We start from the raw sequence: 19,509 nt of genomic DNA on the forward strand, positions 1-19,509 counted from the left end.
ATTGGTTGTAGAGTTTTGAAGCTTTGCTGCAACTTCTCTATTGGATTTAGCTCTAGACTTTGACTGAGCCATTCTATAGAGAACGGCGTCGGTCGTTGTCTAAAGACCAGTCTTTGGCCCACTTTTTTAATGTCTGGATTTGCTCTCGAGATCATTTTGAGACCAACACCAATTTCAACCTAGTGTGAAAATCGTGGCTGCGTTTAAGTTCATTTCAAGGCTACCACTTGTGTCCCTACGTGTAGACGATAAGAAGATAAGAGGGATGCAAAAACAAGAGAGAAACATTTCCCAGTGCAAATATATTAATTTCTGTTAATAAATAACAGAAAAAAGCTAAGTCACTTTAGTCCTCCATCTCCACTCTCCCTTTCTGCAGTGTACGTCAGGTGATGTTATCGTTTAGCCCGGTGCATCTGCTCTCCAGAGGTTTCTGACTTGTCTGTTGAACTTATCAGCTTGTCAGATTTATTGAACAGTGGAAATTTAGTTGAGCGTCCCAAGTTTGGGTTCACCCAAGCAATGTTGGCGGTGCAGCTAATTAACATACCAGAGGAACCTGTTAGGCTGGAACGCTGTTAAATGTTAGCTTGCTAATTAGCCGTAACGCATAGATTTTCTTTACATGTGTGCAGCCACCACTATATTATGATTACAGCAATGGTCTTAAAGATGGGCTCTCGTTGGTTTTGTCTTGGTATTGGACTCGACTCAGTCAAAGTTTATTTTATTGGGGTTTATCTTGGGTTTGACTTTATCTCAAGTCAGGAGGTCTTGACTACATCACAAATCAAATAAATAATATGTTTTGATCAGAACACATCCACTGTGGCGCCCTGGCTATAAGTTTAGGGCCACTCTCCTGGTAAACCTTTGCCACGCTCTCAAAATATTTACATTTTCTAGAGGCGTCAAAGTACTCCTGGTAATATGGTGTATTTCCAATTGCTTTAAAATCAATCAAATCATTTTGTCATTGCTCTGATTTTTAATATAATAAGTTCTGGGCAGTATAGTTTTTATTATTTTAGTTTTGTTTTGTTTCTGGGTTTTTTGCGTAGTTTTATGCCCTGTTTACATGGGAATGAGACCAGGGGTATTTTTGCTGCTCAGGCCATACAGATCTGGCTAAACAATAATTTTTGCAAAAGATGAATTCTAAAATGCCGGTTTTGCATTTTACAGCATGTTCTGCTGTACATACATCTTTTCTTAAACGATGACGTCTGGCTTTGCCTCTCTCACACAAATAACAACACAGGCGGCGCCGTCCAGTGTTTGCTTTCACATTAAGGCAACTATTGGCTTTGTTATTGTTTTTTAGCAACTTCCTTGGACTCTTCCTTTCTAACAAGCCTGCTGCATACGGCGTGTCCCCTGCCAGCTCACATAAAGGTCTTGATGAACACACATAGATGTTTGTGTCCGATCCCCCATCATGTTGCTGTTTAATTTACAGGAGTTGTCTGGGCATGCCCCATGTTTTTCTTACTGTGGTAGTGTTTTGTTTTTGTTTGTTTTGTTTTTTTTAAAAACTTTTGAAAACGTGTTCATCTTCGCGTAGACAAGGCCTTGTTGTACTTGCTTCCTGACCAAATGAGATCCGCAAACATCTGCCTTACTTGAACAATGTTTTCTTGCCTTTCCCATTTTGAGGAGTGCACATTAAAAATAAACCTCTATATCATGTAATTTTCATACCTCAGGGAAACAGAAAACCATTGCCTACTATTTAAAGACTCCCGGCATATTGATAAACCCAACGCAAAAAAAAATAAATAAAAAATTCTGCAGTAACATTTTTTTCATATGGTTTGTTATGAGTGTTACTAATGATGGCTATAGCTGATTTTGCTGGAAACAATTGTTTAAGCTTTTGTCTGTACATGTACACAAGTTAAAGGTTGAGTTTTTCTTTGGGTTAAATTCTCCAGTTGAGATGATGCTACTGGAGTAAAATGTGTCTTAAAACCTTTTTACTCGTCTCTTACATGGTACCCAACAGAAATGGAGGGCGCTGTAACTAAGGAATCTCTAAGTTTACATGAGCAACACGTTAGTGGTTAAAATGGACTTTTCGTGAAATATTAGACACAGAAAATATACAAACAACTTTACTTTAGGAACAAAACAAAGAAACCAAAACCTCTGTAAGCCATGTTTTTAACAAGGACTTTGATGAGTTAGTGCAAAAAACGTGTGTATATTTTTTTTCTTTGAAAACGTTGCTCGCTCAGTCACACACATATCCCTTAGTGCAAACCTCAGCAGGGGATCTGTCTACAATTTTCTATTTTCTATTTTACAGGAACCTCGGTTTAAACACCTGCAACCCTGGTAACAGATGGTCATGGCAAAGCAAATAAAGGGCTATAATTTCCTATAGTTTCAGATGAAACTCATTATATTGTGACGTTTTTTTTTTGTTTGTTTTTTTGGCAATCCATTAAAAGCGTCACACTCTTTTGCTTTTTTTTTTTAAACAAATGGCTCTTACCACTGAGTTGACTGTATACCACTTAAATAAAAAAAAAAAACACATAGCTGTTTCTAGCTGTTTTTACAAGTCCATGCGTTTACTGGTACTTGTCGGCAATTAAGGCAACAGAGTACTTAACTCTAAAGGCATTTAAATGAAAAATTGCTTTGCTTTTTTTTTTTTAAAATTGTGTTGCATTTCCAATGCATGACAATTTAGAAAAGCTCTAAATTGACACCAGTAGTCACTGGGTGGGTCATGAGTCAGTGCATCACTCTCCACGGTTCCCCTTTCAGAGATAATGTCGTCAACTCCTGTGTGGTAACTCATCGCAGGTTTGCACAACTTGGAAAGAGTTTTAAAAACAGACAAGAAAAAGAAAGAATTGAAACTGGAGCCTTCATTCAGAGCCCACTCTGTTTCGTAAGATCGCTTTCAAAATTAGGCCTAACACATGACATCCTCAAGGAGGACTCATCACACCCGCTGTGGGGCATGACACAAACGTTCCTCCCCCCACGCAGCATCCCTCATCTGAGACACACCACAGAAGAGACAGTTGTGGGCGTCAAGTTCCCCCGCTAGGGCCATCCCCCCGACCTGTCCGAGTTTTTCCACGCGCCTCGTCCCCCGTTGCCCCCCCCCCCGTCCCTCAGGTTTTCTTGCAGGAGTGGCAGCAGCGGCTCTTGAACTGGGGCAGCGGGCAGAGCTCCAGCTGGCGGACCCTCTCGCAGTACCTCGTGCTGTCACGGCAGCCCTCTGCTGGGGGTGCACAGCGGGAGACAATCAGCAGTCAGTCACAAAGATAAAGCAGCGGGAAAGACTTCGGTTAGTGTGTTCACTGTCGAAGAAGAAGCTTAGATACAGTTAAAGCCACAACAGCAAAGTTGGTGTGGGTGCCTTTTTTTCATTACTGAATGAAATTATCATTTTGCAACTGCACTTAGTATTTATTTAGGTTATCTTTGTCTGAAAAATTAGTTGGATGATCTAAAATATTTAAGCGTGAGGAAAAAAAAAAGGAATAAAATACACGGGGGAGGAAAATACTTCTTCATGGCACTTCACACTAACGATAAGCGTTAATTTGTATTACTTTGGGCTCTGGAAAGATTGATTTGAACCGTTCTTTTTCCACGGGTGGATTGATAATAAAGCAGCCGATACAGAAGCTTATCGCCAGCCTGTCACAGTCCAAGAGCCGGTTTATGTCAGGGTCTGAGCTTGTGGAGGACCCAAGTGCAAACAGGAGGCAGGCAGAATGTCATTAACAGTGAATCACTAAAGAACCAGAGACATTTTGCAACAAATCCTTATAGGTGTCCACAGTCTGGACCAGGAACTATGGAGAACAACAGTGGAAAATGGCCAGGAGTGACTGACAACCGGAGGATTAAATTCCTCGTTGAGTGGCGGAAATACGTTGGGAAGAAAAACTGTCGGGGCTCCCGATACAACCTTTGTGTTTGAAACATTAAAAGAGCCCAAAATTATAATTTATCCAGTTATGTTTCAACCGTAACTAGAACCAGGTGTGAGTCCAGCCTGGGTGCTCAGAAGACACTCATATACTGCCGCTTTGTTTACTATGTGTTGTTGTTCAGCAGAGACGAAAGTTCTTCTTCTGCGGGTTTTTTAGGGAAACTTGATAACTGTGATTGTCAGAGTGGTTCTATTCTGAATAAAGCCAGATGCAAATACAGGCATGTGTGCCCATGTAAACGGTACAATCCAATTATTTCTTTGTTTTTTTAATCTGAATACATTTCAATCCGATCGTGAAATTTTGTGCATGTAAGCATAGCTTATGTAAATTACACAAAGTGGGTGAAATAAGTTCAACTTCAGCTCAAATCAGAAAGTAAAAGGTTGAAATCTGGACACAATTGGATGCTCCAACGGGACAATGATCCTTAAAACATGTCAAAACCTATTTTAAAGCAGATAATGCTTGCTATATATTGTCTCTCCAATCTTGTGAGGCATTCTAGATCTACTATCCTCAAAAAAATTAAGCGACTACGCTTCAAAACTTGGTTGAACCAACCAGTAAATGCAACCACACTGCATAAAGGGAACTAAAAGTAAGCAAAATGTTCTTCAAATTAGTGTATTTTCCTTGATTTCAGCAGCTAAATAAGACTATTTGCTAATGGAATAAGATTTTTGCACTTAAAACAGGAACACCTCATCTTCATCGTCTAATTTCAAGTGCAGGATATCGAATTATCTTATTGTAGGGGTAAAAATACTCATTCCATTGGCAAATAGTCTTATTTAGCTGCTCAAATCAAGGGGGAAAACACTAATTTCAAGAAAATTCTACATACTTTTAGTTCCCTTTTTTCAGTGCAATACCACCAAGAAGAGGGGTCAAATATCTACTTAAAACTGCAGTAGAAGTATGTTGATGCTTACAAAACGCTTCTGCCTGAGGTGCAACTTGCTAACAGACGTTCAGCCTAATATGACAGACGGTGTATATGTACACACTGATGCCAGTGTTTAAAATCTTGGCCCCGTGTGGACAAGAGGGGAAGAAAAGTAACCGGTTCTTGTTTTCAAAACTCATCAAACGGTGTTTGTTGAATCATCATTCCACCTCTAAAGAACATTATGGTTCAATTAAATTATTTCAAGGCCCCAAAGTAAATATGTCCGTTCTGAAGGTTCCTGTCAGACGTGTAAGTAAACTTCTGACAGGAACTGTAAATGTCAACATGTGTGATTTTTGGAACATGAAAAGTTTCGTAAAGATCGTTTTTTTTCATAAAAGACTTCCCTGAAATAACCGCAACCGTGCTATTCAGAGTCGTAACCAGCGCCCATAAACTCTTTCTCCTCACACTGGGGTCAGAGGGGTATCCAGACCAAGCTTTATGTTCTCCTTGGGAGTCTAAAACCCCGTTCCCGAACCTCGCTTTGTGTCAAAATTAAACAGGAAAACATGTTAGACTATGATCCATAAAATCCAGACAATTTAAGACCATTTCCTAATAACAAAGGAAATAAAAAAGTGAAACGAGCTCAGTTTCTAGCAGCATCATGGATGCAGCGAAAAAGCAACTGGTAACTAAAATGAACCTTCACCGCAAAAACGGAACTAAAAATAAGTAAAAATGTTCTTAAAATGAGCGTACTTGTCCTTGATTTGAGCAGGTAATTGAGATGATTCGCCAATGGAATAAGATTTTTGCACTTAAAATAGGAACAACTCATCTTCATCATCTTATTTCAAGTGCAGGATATCTAATTATCTTATTTTAGGGGTCAAAATACTTATTCCATTGGCAGATAATCTTATTTACCTGCTCAGATCAAGGAGAAATAGACTAACTTTAAGAGCATTTTACTTATTTTAAGATCCGTTTTTGCAGTGATTTGAGAAGCTGGAAAATCAAATCATGAATTCAAATTTCAAGCATTTTGATTTTACACCTGCAGCAACTGGTCTGGTCAGTTCAGAGAACGGTGAAAATTGGGGAAACGCATCCTTTTCTAATGATCATTCAGTGATTATTTTAAAGTCAGCAAGTCACCTCTGCCACAAGACAGCATGTTGCAGCGCTGCCAGGTGGAAGGCCGAGGTCTCCACATGCAGTTGTGGTCTCGCGTCGTCCTACCCGTCCGACGGTGTTTGCAGGTCACCTGACGGGACTGAAATCCGTGTCGGCCGCAGGTAGCCGTGCACGGTGTCCACGGCCCCGTGTGCCAGAAGAGAGAGCACGCATCTGTGGAGCAATTCTTCACAGAGCTGGGCCTAAAGAGAAGGGTAGATTTGAGAGGCTATATTGTCTTCTGGTCACAGTTATGTGATTGTTTATGTGCGTAAATCAGCTATTCTAAAAGAATTTGGGCATGTAATTTGAGTTCTGTTTACCTCCTGAGACCAAGGCACAGCATGGAGGAAACTTTGGTGCCGTTCGCGTCTTTGCAGTAGACGTGCCGATGCTGCGTAGCCAAACTGGGGCCCACACACCGGGCGTGACACTGAAATTGAGCAAAAATGTTCATTTCAATCAGTTTCTTACCAACAAACGAAAAAAAAAATAATTGTAAGGTATAAGAACACTCACCAGCCCCCAAGAACTTGTGACCCATCTGGCGCTGGGCGAAATCTTGCATAACCTGGTGTTAGAAGGTTTCTTTCCTTTTCCAAGGCAATGCCTGCTATGTACTTCTCTTAAACTGCCCACGGAGCCCATCATGCAGCAAACGCTTCTAGACTGGGATCCCCCTCCGCAAGAGGCCGAACACGGCGCCCATGCATCCACTTGCCATCGAACCCGGCTGGAAGAAAAACAACAGATTTCCTGAGAGATTGATTAAACTCCCAAAAATGTCTTTAAATGGACCAAGCACACGCATGAAAACAAAGAAAATAAATGTATGTTTAGAAAACCTTGTGTTTAACAAACTGTATAATACAGTAACTATGGAATTATAATTTTGACTGTATCTGGATCTCATTGTATGATTCATTTTGCAATGGTTTGACTTTAAAATGTGCTTTAAAATTACATTTATGGTGAACTGGCAATAGATTAATAAACTTGAATTTAACTGAGCTGAATGTTACTTAAATGAAACAAATCAAACGATGCTGAACTGAACCGAACTGAACTGCATTGAAGCAAACTGAGCTGAACCACACTGGATTTAACTAGATTGATTAGAAAGTAATTAAAATGAAGTTAATTTACCTAAATTGAGCTAAATTGAACTAAATTGGGCTGAACTGAACTATACTGAATTAATTTTAAATGAATTGATATCAACTGAGTGAACTGGTATTATTTGAACTTGAATAAATTACACCACCTGGTATTGATATTGGTTGATGTGATTTGAATTAAATTATATTTTGAGTTGAATTTAGCTGGACTGAACTGAAACTCAATTAAATTCCAGAGAACTATTTTTATGTCCTAGAAACTCAAGCTAAAATTTTTGTTTCAAAGAGCTGATCCTTAATTTAACAATTTAATCTCAGTAAATTACATTTAAGTGAAATGAGCCAAACTGAATTAAATTGAAGTTTGGGCTACTAAACTGAACTGAGATCAGTCATATAGAATGAAATTGACATGAAAGTCAGTGAATCAGCAAACATGTAGTAGCAGTAACAGACCTGAGGGGGCAGGCTTGTCCTCTGCAAAGCTCGGCTGATTGGCTGCTGTTTGTCCTCTCAACGCAAGCATGGTCTGTGTTATTGCCCTGGAAACAGCTTCTTCCATTACTACCTGGACAAACAAACAGACTGAGGTTGATTTTAAGGAGCTACAACACCTGAGAGCAACAAAAAGAGCCAGAAATGTCACATGAAGGTAAACGTTTTTGACTAAAAGTGATAAAACTTTCTTTTTATTTTTTTAAAAAAACGAACTTTTTATTGAGTGCATTTCAAAATTTTTGAACAACCAACAAAACCATTTCTCAAGTAGTCTTAACACAGCCATGTTAAGTTCACTACAGTCCATACATGAGCTACATGACAACTATAGTCTTGGTAATCTTAACATCTTATCCTAACTCACATAACCTCGTGAGAAAAAAGAAATCCCAATAATTTCCTTTCTTCACTTCTTCCTTATTCATAGATATATCTACTCCCATACAAACACACTCAAATTTTTTTTTATTCTAACAAAATAGGTGGGGAAAAAACACCAAAAGAAAAAAAAAACTCAATAAATATAAAAGAACGTTTTAAATACGTAGCACTAAGAGGTTCTCGACCCTAATTTTGTCACATGACGAAATCTGATCTCACTGGTGATGTAAGTTGCACCCGGTTTTTCCAATATTTCTTAAACTTGCCCGAATGTAATCTAAAGGGGAAAAAAAGTCTGCCTTTCCATTATATAAATATTATGCATTGCTTCAACCCAATCTTCTATTGTTGGGGCCTCTGTTTTCAGCCAATTCCAAGTTCTAGCTTTCTTACCGGCCATCAACAGGATCCTGAAAATTTATTTATCCTCTGAGGTGGTCAACCTTCCTAAAACTTTATTTTTCACACTCTAAGATTTCCATCTCTGTAAGGGCAAGGTGAAGAACTTGAAACAAAACTCTTCTGCAAGCTGTTCCTCTTTTTTTTCCCCCACCACTGTCTTCTTTATAAAGCTCCTGAGCACCACAATTACACTGTCTTTAATAGAATATGAAATAAAATAGAAGGAAAATAAGGTTGGGCCATTTTTAAGCACTTTTAAACCTCTTTATCCCTTCCATTTAGATTAGCTGGATGAGATCCGCTGAGCTGATCTTCTTTGATACATTGCCTGGAATCTGTAATTGCTACCGCATGGGGAGGAAGAGTTCGGCAGTCAGGAAATCCTCAGCGGTGGCGCTTTGATGAGGATTCAGTAATTTTGCGACTGATCTTGCTTTTCAGAAGACAAGGGGCCCCACGCGGTTCTGAGACGACCCGTACTCTGACGTGAAACCGGACATTCCCCATCACTGACCCAGCCAGATGTTAAGTGAAAGCTTGGTGAACGTGTGCGTCTGTGGTCGCTCCTGTGTCTGAGCCTTTCTCCTCTGCAAGAACGCCTTTCCCAGAACCTCTAAGCCCGAACCACAAAAGAACAACACGCATTACTGTAAACTGGACTACATTAAACTAGATGGGGACAAACTTGACCTGACATCATGCCAATACTGACCTTAATATTTGCTTTCGTGGGTTCCAAAACTGTCTAAAGCAAATTTAGAGAGATTGTTTTAGATATCGTACCAGCACAAAAGTCCTATTAAGTTTGATTATGTTGGAAAGGGACCTTTGAGAGGTCTCGCTTGGGAGAATTTAAGTGAAAAAACAGTCAAAGTAAAAAAATAAAGAAAGATACTTGCACAATTCTAACATTGAAATTCCACACTTTTGCAGACTAATTTCCAATTGTGAGTGTAAATCCACTTATAAAGTGCAAACTTTCACTGTGATTATAGAATAGGTAAGGCTTAAATTCAGAATCTGCAACAAACACAGATTACAAAGAAGGATAGCGGGTCTTAATTTATTTCTAAAATACATTGTTGTAACTCACATTATGGAGGTTTCTTCAGTTTTTATGGATGCTGCCAGCAGTTAACCTGGCCAGCCAGATTGACAATGTGTAGCACTCTAGTTCTGCAAATAATCAATCTGATGCAGCTCTATTTGAATCCTTTTGGGGAAAGGAGGGACATTCAGCAAAGCTCTCTGAGCTGATTGGGCAAAGCGACACCTAGTGCCCGCCTACCAAAGGTTGATTTTAGCCAATCAATTAAACTGTAAGCAGCAGGCGTCATAAGAAACCCCAACGAGATAATCTAGTCAAAGCACTTCTTGCTGTTCTACCATCAAAGAAGAAATTGTGGATTCTCACAAAACAGATGTGATAGAAACTTCGGTCTTGTCAGAATTTAGATGCAGGAAATTTAAAGTCATCCAGCTTTTGATGTCATCAAGACATGACTGCAGTCGAAGTAACTGATTGGATTCATCAGGATTTATGGATAAATATAGCTGAGTATCATCAGCATAACAGTGGAAATTAATCCCATGCTGTCTGATAATTTTGCCTATCGGAAGCATATATATAGTAAAGAGAATTGGTCCAAGGACTGAACCCTGTGGTACTCCACAAGTGACCCTAGAGTTTGAGGAAGATTTATTATTAACATGAACAAATTGGAATCTGTCTGACAGATAAGATTTAAACCAGCCTAATGCTTTCCCCTTAATCCCTACAGTATGTTCAAGTCTTTGTATGAGAATATTGTGATCAACTGTATCAAACGCAGCACTGAGATCTAACAGGACAAGTATAGACACAAGTCCATTATCTGAGGCCATGAGAATATCATTAGTGACCTTCACAAGAGCTGTTTCAGTGCTATGATGAGCTCTGAAGCCTGACTGAAACTCCTCAAGTAGGTCATTACTTTGTAAATGTTCACAAAGTTGATTAGCAACTACTTTCTCAAGAATTTTAGATAAGAAAAGAAGATTAGATATAGGTCTGTAATTTACTAACTCATCTTGATCAAGAGAAGGTTTCTTAAGTAAAGGTTTAATAACAGCTACTTTCAAAACCTGTGGTACATATCCATTTACTAAGGATAGATTAATCATGTCTAAAATAGTGCCACTGATCAAAGGGAATATGTCCTTAAACAACTTGGTTGGGATTGGGTCTAACATACAGGTAGAAGGTTTAGATGAAGCTAAAATTTTAGATAGCTCAGAAAGCTCTACTGCTTCTAAACAGTTCAAACACTGCGCAGATTCTAAAGATTCCTCCAATGCTGCCTCACTTACTGAGGACAAGGTAATCATGTTTGGGAGGATGCCAATTATTTTATTTTTAATGGCATCAATTTTATTTATGAAGAATCCCATAAAATCATTACTACTGAGAGCTAAGGGAATGGATGGATCAACAGAGCTGTGGCTCTGGGTAAGTTTGGCAACTGTACTAAAGAGAAATCTAGGATTATTTTTATTCTCTTCAATTAATGATGAAAAATATGCTGCTCTAACTCTGCAGAGGGTCTTGTTATACAACAATAGTCTGTCCCTCCAGATTAAGTAGGATTCCTCTTGGTGTGTAGAGCGCCATTTTCTCTCCAATTTCCTAACATTGCGCTTCAAGGAACGCAGCTCTGAATTAAACCAAGGAGCCAGCTTCCTGTGAATAATCACCTTCTTTTTCAAGGGAGCTACATTGTCTAATGCAGAACGCAATGAGGAAGTCACATTGTTGTTGTTGTTGTCTCTCTTGTTGTGTCTCTGTTCTGTCTTCTGTAACCCCAGTCGGTCGAGGCAGATGACCGTTCATACTGAGCCCGGTTCTGCCGGAGGTTTTTTTTCCCGTTAATGGGTGGTTTTTCTTCCCACTGTCGCTTCATGCTTGCTCAGTATGAGGGATTGCAGCAAAGCCATGTACAATGCAGATGACTCTTCCTGTGGCTCTACGGTTCCCCAGGAGTGAATGCTGCTTGTCGGGACTTTGATGCAATCAACTGGTTTCCTTATATAGGACATTTTTGACCAATCTGTATAATCTGACCCAATCTGTATAATATGATTGAACTTGACTTTGTAAAGTGCCTTGAGATGACATGTTTCATGATTTGGCGCTATATAAATAAAATTGAATTGAATTGAATTGAATAGCAGCAGCTACATGTGTGTCCTCCTCTGCGCTGCCATGTTTGTGTTGTTTTGTCTGTGGGTTCAACTGCTCTTGCTTTCGTTGCACCAGTATGTCACGCCTTAAACCTTAATACTGCAACTTGATTGGCCCGAACCGTCTTTGGTTCGGACACAAATGGTTGAAGCCGGAGCGGGATAAGATGGATTCTCGTGTGTTTGTGAACACACAAATACCACGAGGATTCATCTTGCAGGCAAGGGTGTGGGATCTTCTCTAACAGTCAGTCGCGTGATGAAATATCGATGGACGATTAGTAGTAAATGTACTCAAATTTACTACTCTAATGATTGTAATTCAACTGTGTTGCAGCTAATTTGGTCATGCGTTCTTTGCAAAAAAGATCAATGTTTTTATTTAACAAAATTATATAACAGAAAACTTAAAAACCTCTTTGCCATGAGACCAGGCCAAGACAGGCCGGCCCTAAAATTAATGAATGAATAACAATAAATGGATGGTAACAGAGGGATGGATGGACAGATGCGTGGATGGATGGAAGTAAGTAGAAATGCTCCGACAGAGGAATAAAATCAGATGAATTTAAATGTTGGGCAGATGGACACACTGTTGCAGGGATGGATAAATTTGCCAAACATAATAGGACCTTATGGGGTGGAGACAGAAAAAGCTGTCACTAAAGCAACCATGAGCATTTTCTTCTGACAAAACCAACATAATAGAACAGAGGAGTAACACATTTCTTTAAAGTCAAAGTTATCTGCCTTCCTAAATCCGCAGCTGACAGACAGTGCCAGATTATTCACAGCCTTCTGAGTAGATGTCTGCCGTTCTTCATGCCTGTTCACCACGTTTAGACTATGGCTACGTCTCTGAGTTTTCCTGTCTTTCCAAGCCCTTGTCAGACAGATGCTCTGTAATTTGATTTCTGGACCACGACATGCACCACCATGAGCATTGCCAAGCCACTGGATTTGTCTGCCCTTCTCTGTCTAGATCTTCCGTGTATGACCCGAGTCCGGTCCTAGGACTCTGACCTAGCCTCTGCCATTCGGCCTGTCACCTTCTTCTCTAAACAACCAGCTCTTCACTGTCAAAATCTTCAGCATGCTCCTGTAGAGGCTTATTGACACAGAATTAAGGCTTCAGACCAAAGTCTGTCTTTTCGGAAGTATAAAAAAGGGTGGTCTGAATTATTTTTACATTGCTGTATGCAAATTACAATCAGAAAAGGGACTTTTACTTGTAATCCGCAGCCAGGATGACAAAGATGTACTTCCATGACGATTTTTGGCAGTACAGGTGTACAGACCCTCGTCTTCTTTACCTGGAGACTGGATTCTCAGTGAGCCAGAGGCTGAAAGGCTGATTCTGCAAAAATAAAGACCTACAGTTGGACGTGCAACTTGGTTGAAAATTATAAGTGAAGGGTAGTTCATACCTGCCATCAAGGTGCAATGGATTTCCATTTTTCGTCCACATTAGAACTGATTGAGGGTCCCCGACAGGGTGACACCTTAGCTCCAAAGAAGCAACTGGTTTCTGCAGGAAAATTGGGGCCCCAACATGAGCAACAACTTCAGATTCAGCTGCTACTATAACCTTCCCAGGCCACTGGATAAACTCTGAACTCCCAGCTCTTGCAGAGTGAGTTTTGAGATTTGGCTTATGAAGGATTGGCACATTTGTGGAGGACTCTGGTGGGTGAACAGTAGATTCATTGGTGTCTCCTTGCGTCATGGCAAACTCACTGAGGAACTGCGTGATGAAACGTTCCCCCTGTTGTCCTCTAAAGCTTTCAGAGAGATTAAGCAGGATCTCATCTAACTTGGCACTATCGATAACAAGCACAGCTGGGACTTGAGATTCAGCATTTGTCCTTTCATTCTCCAGAGTCAGCTTGTTCTTCTCATTTGAGTAAGGTTTGTCTGCAAGGTATTTTTTACTGTGGTAATAACCTTTATGCTCCAGCAAGTGCTCCACCAGGTTGTCATATTTGTTGAGGGGTATAGCTAGCTCCTGAGATGCTCCTCTGATTGAGATTGTATCCGGGTGCTTGGTCTTGTGTTGCCTACTTTCAATCAGCCACGACTCTGGAACGGTCAGCTTTTTCCTGCTGCCAAGGATGTGTAGGACAAGATGTTCTCGTGCCGATCCTGCGGCGCACGTGTAGATCCCAGCGTCAGTTGGACGAACTTGCTGAATCTTCAGAAACCCTTGGGATTTTATGGAAAACTGAGGGTGTTTCACCAGGGGTTTCCCTCCTTTGAGCCACTGAATGTGGCCCTTACGGATGTTGCGTGTTGGGCAACGAAGGGTTAAAGTCGTCCAGGGCATGAGGTATGCATAACCACCGACAGCCAGCTGCACCTTTTTGGACCTCTTCCACTGGATGTAGACGTTCCTCTGGGCAAGTATGGAGGCACCAGGCTTTGGGGAATCTGCAATGTAACATGCAAATCGCATTAGTAATTGCGGGTGAGTCTCACGACTTGTTGTTTTCACTACCCCTACACTGTCTCTCTTAGAACTAAGCAGCTTTCTACTATAGTATGTCTTTACAGGTTCAACTGTCTTAGCTGTGCTAATCTGAAAAAGACCCAAACAAGGTGTCCCTTACCCTCACAGTGCCTGAGAAAGCATGAGCGCATCCTGATGGGACGGGCCATCATGGAACAGTTTGCCGAGTTAATAATATCATATTGCCCATTCTCTTCCTGCTTCCTGCAGACAGCTTGCAGCGTCTGAATGCCGTTTCCACACGTTACCGAACACTAGATGCAAAAATTTAAATACATGTTAGGAGAAGTAGTAAGATTATTACTTAAATAAAGTTAAACAGCATACAATCATTGGCAGTCGGAGGATTGGCTACCTGAGACCAGTTAGTAGTGACCCACTGAGGCGGGCAGTCCTGCCTGCCACATGGGCGCTGATTTTCAGGAGTCTTGGATGGACAAAAGGTGTCGGGAAGTTCAAGGATACTGCCGTCTGCCATTCTTTGTTTGCAAAACACCTGCCTTTTCTGAACTCCACCACCACAAGTCCGGGAGCACTGTACAGACAACAATGCTGAGGAATTAGCGCATATGTACAAGAGACGTGGTCTTCACAGCTTGATTAGGCGTCATTGAAACACACAACATGATATTCTGTACCTGTCCCCAGTCACGTGTCTCCCATGTAGGGGGGCAGTCAAAGCGGTTACAGGCTTGGTAAGGACTTGGTTTGGGCTTCTGACAAAGTTCATCTTTCAAAACGGTGGAGTAGTTGCTGTCTGGAGAGGGCCGATGAGTGCACGCTACGGTTCGCGTCATCAGGCCAACACCACAAGTGGCAGAGCAGGAACTCCACTCCCCTGATTCCCACCTGTGAAAATGATACCCATCAGAAGGTGGTCCTTTAAGGCTCAATACGACCAATTTTTGTAGAACTTTAAAGGTAACAATGCAATTTTTTTTACATGATGCACATAACCTGAGATCAGCTTTCTCTTAAATCATAAAAAACAACACTATAAATGACAGGGAATGACAGCAGCCAAACAAACATCTCTGTGGCCATCCATTGACGGTAATGTTTGGATCTCAGCTACATTAAACTGCAGGTTATGTTAGCAAAGAGAACAGGACAAGCTAATGGCATTGAAATGAACATCTGATTTAACGTACGTACAGTGTTAAAATCTGAACTGTAACATATTCTTTAAAGCAAAATGTTTGGTTTGTTATGCCTTTGCGAATGTATTTGCGAACACCACTAAAAGGACTAACCCCCCATCTGTTGTGGCCTGTGGAGTTGACAATGATGTTAGCATGTGATACAAAACTTTGTTTAAGAGCTAAACGTAAACTTAGAGAAGCGTCAAATATATTTAAGTAAAGGGCTGACTGAGTGCTTTACAAGACATTTGCACTTTATTTGATTGTCTGTAGTTCCAAACGTTAAATATTTAGACTTTTTGAACCTGGACCCAGTAATTTAACACTCAGCTGGAATTCACTTAAATGGTTAGTGATCTTTATTTATGAGGACAAAAAAATTGCTATTTTATAGTTATTTTTGGCATTAGGGCCACCTTAGATCGAGTCCCTCTGGAAACCGCTGAAACTGGAGAGGTAAAGTTATTAAACACTGAAAACTTTACCTTTAAGAAAATTAAAGATTCTTAGTTATTAGATTATTGAAACATATTGTCACAGGCTGTGAGCACACAAAGTATACTGGAGCTCAGTTTATGCAAGTGATACATTTCTAGACCCAATATGAGATTTCACAGCTTTATCAATATGTAAATTAATGAAAATTGTATTCATGAAATGAGTGGAAAGTAAAATGCTTAAAATTTCCCACTGTGTTCAGTGATATCTAAGAAAGTATTATGCAACAATTGTTTAACATTTTTAAGTGACACATGTGAAACAGCCTAATGCCTTTGTCAGTAGTTATTTTGAGCTATACCATAAACTCCACTTCAAAAATTTTTGTGCAATCCGGGGGTGTAAACCAGTAACTTGCTATGGCTTTTGAGGTTTTAACTTCCACCCAAAACTGCAGCAACTTTACTTTAGGTGTCACAGATTACGTGACGTTTCAAAACCTTATATTTATTCAAGACTCCGGGATCGAGGGAGAGGTTAGGATGCAAATGAAAGCTGTTCATGGACCGGGACAAGCTAAATTTAATGGCTGTTTCCCCTCAGAGGGGATACTATCCAAAGAGGGTAGCTTATTATGAGAGGGTGAGGGGGCCTAAGGGAGGGAGCCAAGGGCCAAAAGAAACAGGTCCAATGCAGCGTTTGTTCCGCGTGAAAACAAGACTAAAAGCTTGGAAAAACAGGCAGGGTCAGGCTGAAAGCTTCTAGGTTTTCGGACAAGAGTGAAAGTGGTGGAGGACGGACAATGTGCACGGTGTTAACTTGAAACACGTGGCCTGCCACAGAATCCACTTACTGTTGAGCCAAGCTTTAGATACATAAGACAACATGAGGCTTCACCGTCTAATATTTTTGTTAATTAACCTACTTTGTTTGAAGCACAAAATCCGATTACCATTAAAAACGTCAAATATGTAATTTCAGCTTAGCTCAAAAAATATAAGAACATTTCAAACACTGGTAAAAGATAAACCTACTGCTTTACTGTTGTTGTTTTTTTGGACATTTGCTCAACTCTTAATTTACTGGTAGAGCTGATTTACCCTAATCAAAGACTAAATGCTCATTCGAGCTACTGACACTCCCAAAACCAATAGAGGCCTCGCCTTGATACTTCCAGTTGGATAAAATGCAGAGTAACTCAATCTGACTACAGAAAATGAACGCATACTGAAGCAGCTAAAGTCTTCCAGATTTCTACAACACATCTGACAGAAATCCAGAAAGTTCTTCTGAGGACAGCTTTAATGTCTCACAGGTATGTTGCTAAACCACTGACAATGGATGCCGGTGCGTCAGATTCTTCTAACCATGTTCCAGATGGCTTTGACTTCCTGCTGGACGTCATCCAGCCGTCGATCTCTGCCAGTCTGCCTCAGCATCGCTCAGACTTAAGTCATTAAAACACTCAACTGACTTTTAATCAGCCAGGAACAATGCTGAAAATCAGAAATGTTTTAAAAATCATTAACAACGATTAGCCAAGATGAAATAATTCAGATGGTGTTTTTATTTTTTTGTTGCTGCTTTTAATATTTGAACTTTAAGTGTTTGACCTGGTTAAGATTTAAAGCTGCAGAAGACTGGCACAGAAACACATGAGCTCCATGTACTGCATGCTTTGGAAGAATATTCACCCAATATTCACTTGGCAGGCTGCTAATGAGCTCAACATTTCAGTCCAGTTTTGTTTTAATTAATATTTGTTTCTTGAATTCGGCTCCCCCCGCCCCCAAAAAAAACAACCCAATTTCCTCCTCGGTTTTATTGCCTTCATTAAAGTCTGATTTAATGTTCGCGCACAAGCCATTGCAAACAATTCTTAAAACAACTCTAATGGTGGTGACCATGTCTGATTTGTGGAGTTTTACTGTACCTCGGTGGGCAGGGGTGGGCGTTACAGTGCTGGAAGAGTGGAGGGGGCCGGCGAGAGCTCACACACAGGCTTTGCTCTGCTGCCTCTCTGGTCTGCTTGTTCAGGCAAATAATCACGGCTTCCTGCACACCTGCAGTTTGACAACACCATACAAACATGTGAAGAAGAGCACATAACCTAATTTTGAATGACCCATCATGCCAAAGAAAGCTGCTTGCATTTTGCAAATCTTTATTACACTGCCAAAAGGGAACAAAAAGTAAGTTAAAATGTTCTTGAAACGAGTGTATTTGTCCTTGATTTGAGCAGGTAAATAAGATTATCTGCCAACGGAATAAGATTTTTGCACTTAAAACAGGAACAACTCATCTCCTCTCCATTATCTTATTTCAAGTGCAGTATATGTAGTTATTTTATTTTAGGGGTCAAAATACTTGTTCCATTGGCAGAAAATCTTGTTAACCTGCTCCAATCAAATACAAATACACTCATTTGTAGAAAATTTTACTTATTTTTAATTTGGTACTTGCAGTGTATCAAGTAACATTACGAATGCAGGCAGACAAGATTGCCAACTCTCACATATCTAGTGTGAAGATGATTGCTTTTCCTCTTTTTATTTCCTCTCTAATTCTGCCCAGACAGAACTCAGTCTTTAACTTATGTTTCATGCACACAGGCTGGAGATAATTTCTCAGTGTCAAAGTGGAGCCTGTGATGCTAACCAATCCCCTATCTGAGGCCACCTAAGCTCAAGACTGTTTTTGTGAATGCACAAGCTTCAGTGGTGAGACTATGGCCACCTGCACCAAAAATGTATCCCAGTGAAACCTTGAATGCCACGGCTCTGGTTATGCGACCTCTGAAGTGCGAATATAGAAAGGTTGCTTGGACATCTTGCAAAGTTGTAGGTTCAGGCTGCAGCTGAAATGCTAAATCTATTTGTCACCCTATCAAGGAGTACTGGCATCATTTTAAAGATGAGGAGGACGAAGGGCCTATGAGGCCTTTTTGCTCTTGTCAGTACCAAGAGTTAAGCACGAGCTCAGTGGGGACAGCTCTTCCACTACATCAGGACAGCTGCAGGACCGGGTAGATGGAATCGGCAACTTTTGCTGGGGACAGGTCGTACGAAACGGGGACAGTCCCCGGAAATTGGAGATGCCTGGAAACCCTAGTTTTACGCCACTGCTTTTCTAACAACCTGCAGCAGCTAACTATGTGGCAGTGCTAATGCTAGGAAACACACATTCTCCTGACTTCAAGCAGAAAAATGACAAAACCCATATGGTCTGCGAGTGATCCGTTCACTGCACAGACCCTTCAGAAAGCTCTGTTCAGATTTCCTGCTACAAGTTTTTACTGAATAACAAAATCTAACAATTGACTTTACAATCTCTTGAATCATAGGACATGATACATTTGTGCAGTTGGGCTTTTTTGCCTGTTAAAGAAATAATTAAATAATTTGAGGTGTTTTTTAATTTAATTTAAGACTTTGTGAAAAACAGATGGCCTAATATATGTAAATCCCTGGAACCAAAAGCGGGTGCAGTTTCTTTTTATTGTGACTGTATATGGAGCAGCAAGGATGACTGGAAGTAACCTCTCCAGTGATAAGATCCAGGTGTAAGACTCCCATAAATACACAATACATGACTTAACTTTAAAAGAGTAATTTAGGATCATATTAAAAGTAATGCAACACAAGTACAGACGTCTACAATAAAGAAGGCACTTCAAACGCGACAGCGGCGTGATGGTCCACAGAAGCACGGCCCTGAAGGGTGTGTTTTTGACATATGATATCACTCTGTAATCATCCTCGAATGGAAG

The 19,509-nt window shown here is 40.4% G+C and overlaps 1 protein-coding gene across 1 annotated transcript in view; it reads right to left on the bottom strand.

Moving 5' to 3' along the window:
* Positions 1 to 1,534: 1,534 nt before the first annotated feature.
* adamtsl3 (ADAMTS-like 3) overlaps positions 1,535 to 19,509 on the bottom strand; it is a gene marked incomplete in the record, with an annotated part of 128,873 nt that continues 110,898 nt past the window's right edge. Inside the window, 11 exon segments of the mRNA XM_036146566.1 lie at positions 1,535 to 3,241; positions 6,019 to 6,239; positions 6,360 to 6,469; positions 6,556 to 6,769; positions 7,611 to 7,722; positions 12,884 to 13,011; positions 13,082 to 14,081; positions 14,261 to 14,414; positions 14,516 to 14,695; positions 14,799 to 15,009; positions 17,674 to 17,803. Coding sequence (XP_036002459.1) covers positions 3,132 to 3,241; positions 6,019 to 6,239; positions 6,360 to 6,469; positions 6,556 to 6,769; positions 7,611 to 7,722; positions 12,884 to 13,011; positions 13,082 to 14,081; positions 14,261 to 14,414; positions 14,516 to 14,695; positions 14,799 to 15,009; positions 17,674 to 17,803 — 2,570 coding nt within the window.

The sequence above is a fragment of the Fundulus heteroclitus genome, chromosome 14 (assembly GCF_011125445.2).
Source record: "Fundulus heteroclitus isolate FHET01 chromosome 14, MU-UCD_Fhet_4.1, whole genome shotgun sequence".
In the NCBI taxonomy this organism is placed as follows: Eukaryota; Metazoa; Chordata; class Actinopteri; order Cyprinodontiformes; family Fundulidae; genus Fundulus; species Fundulus heteroclitus.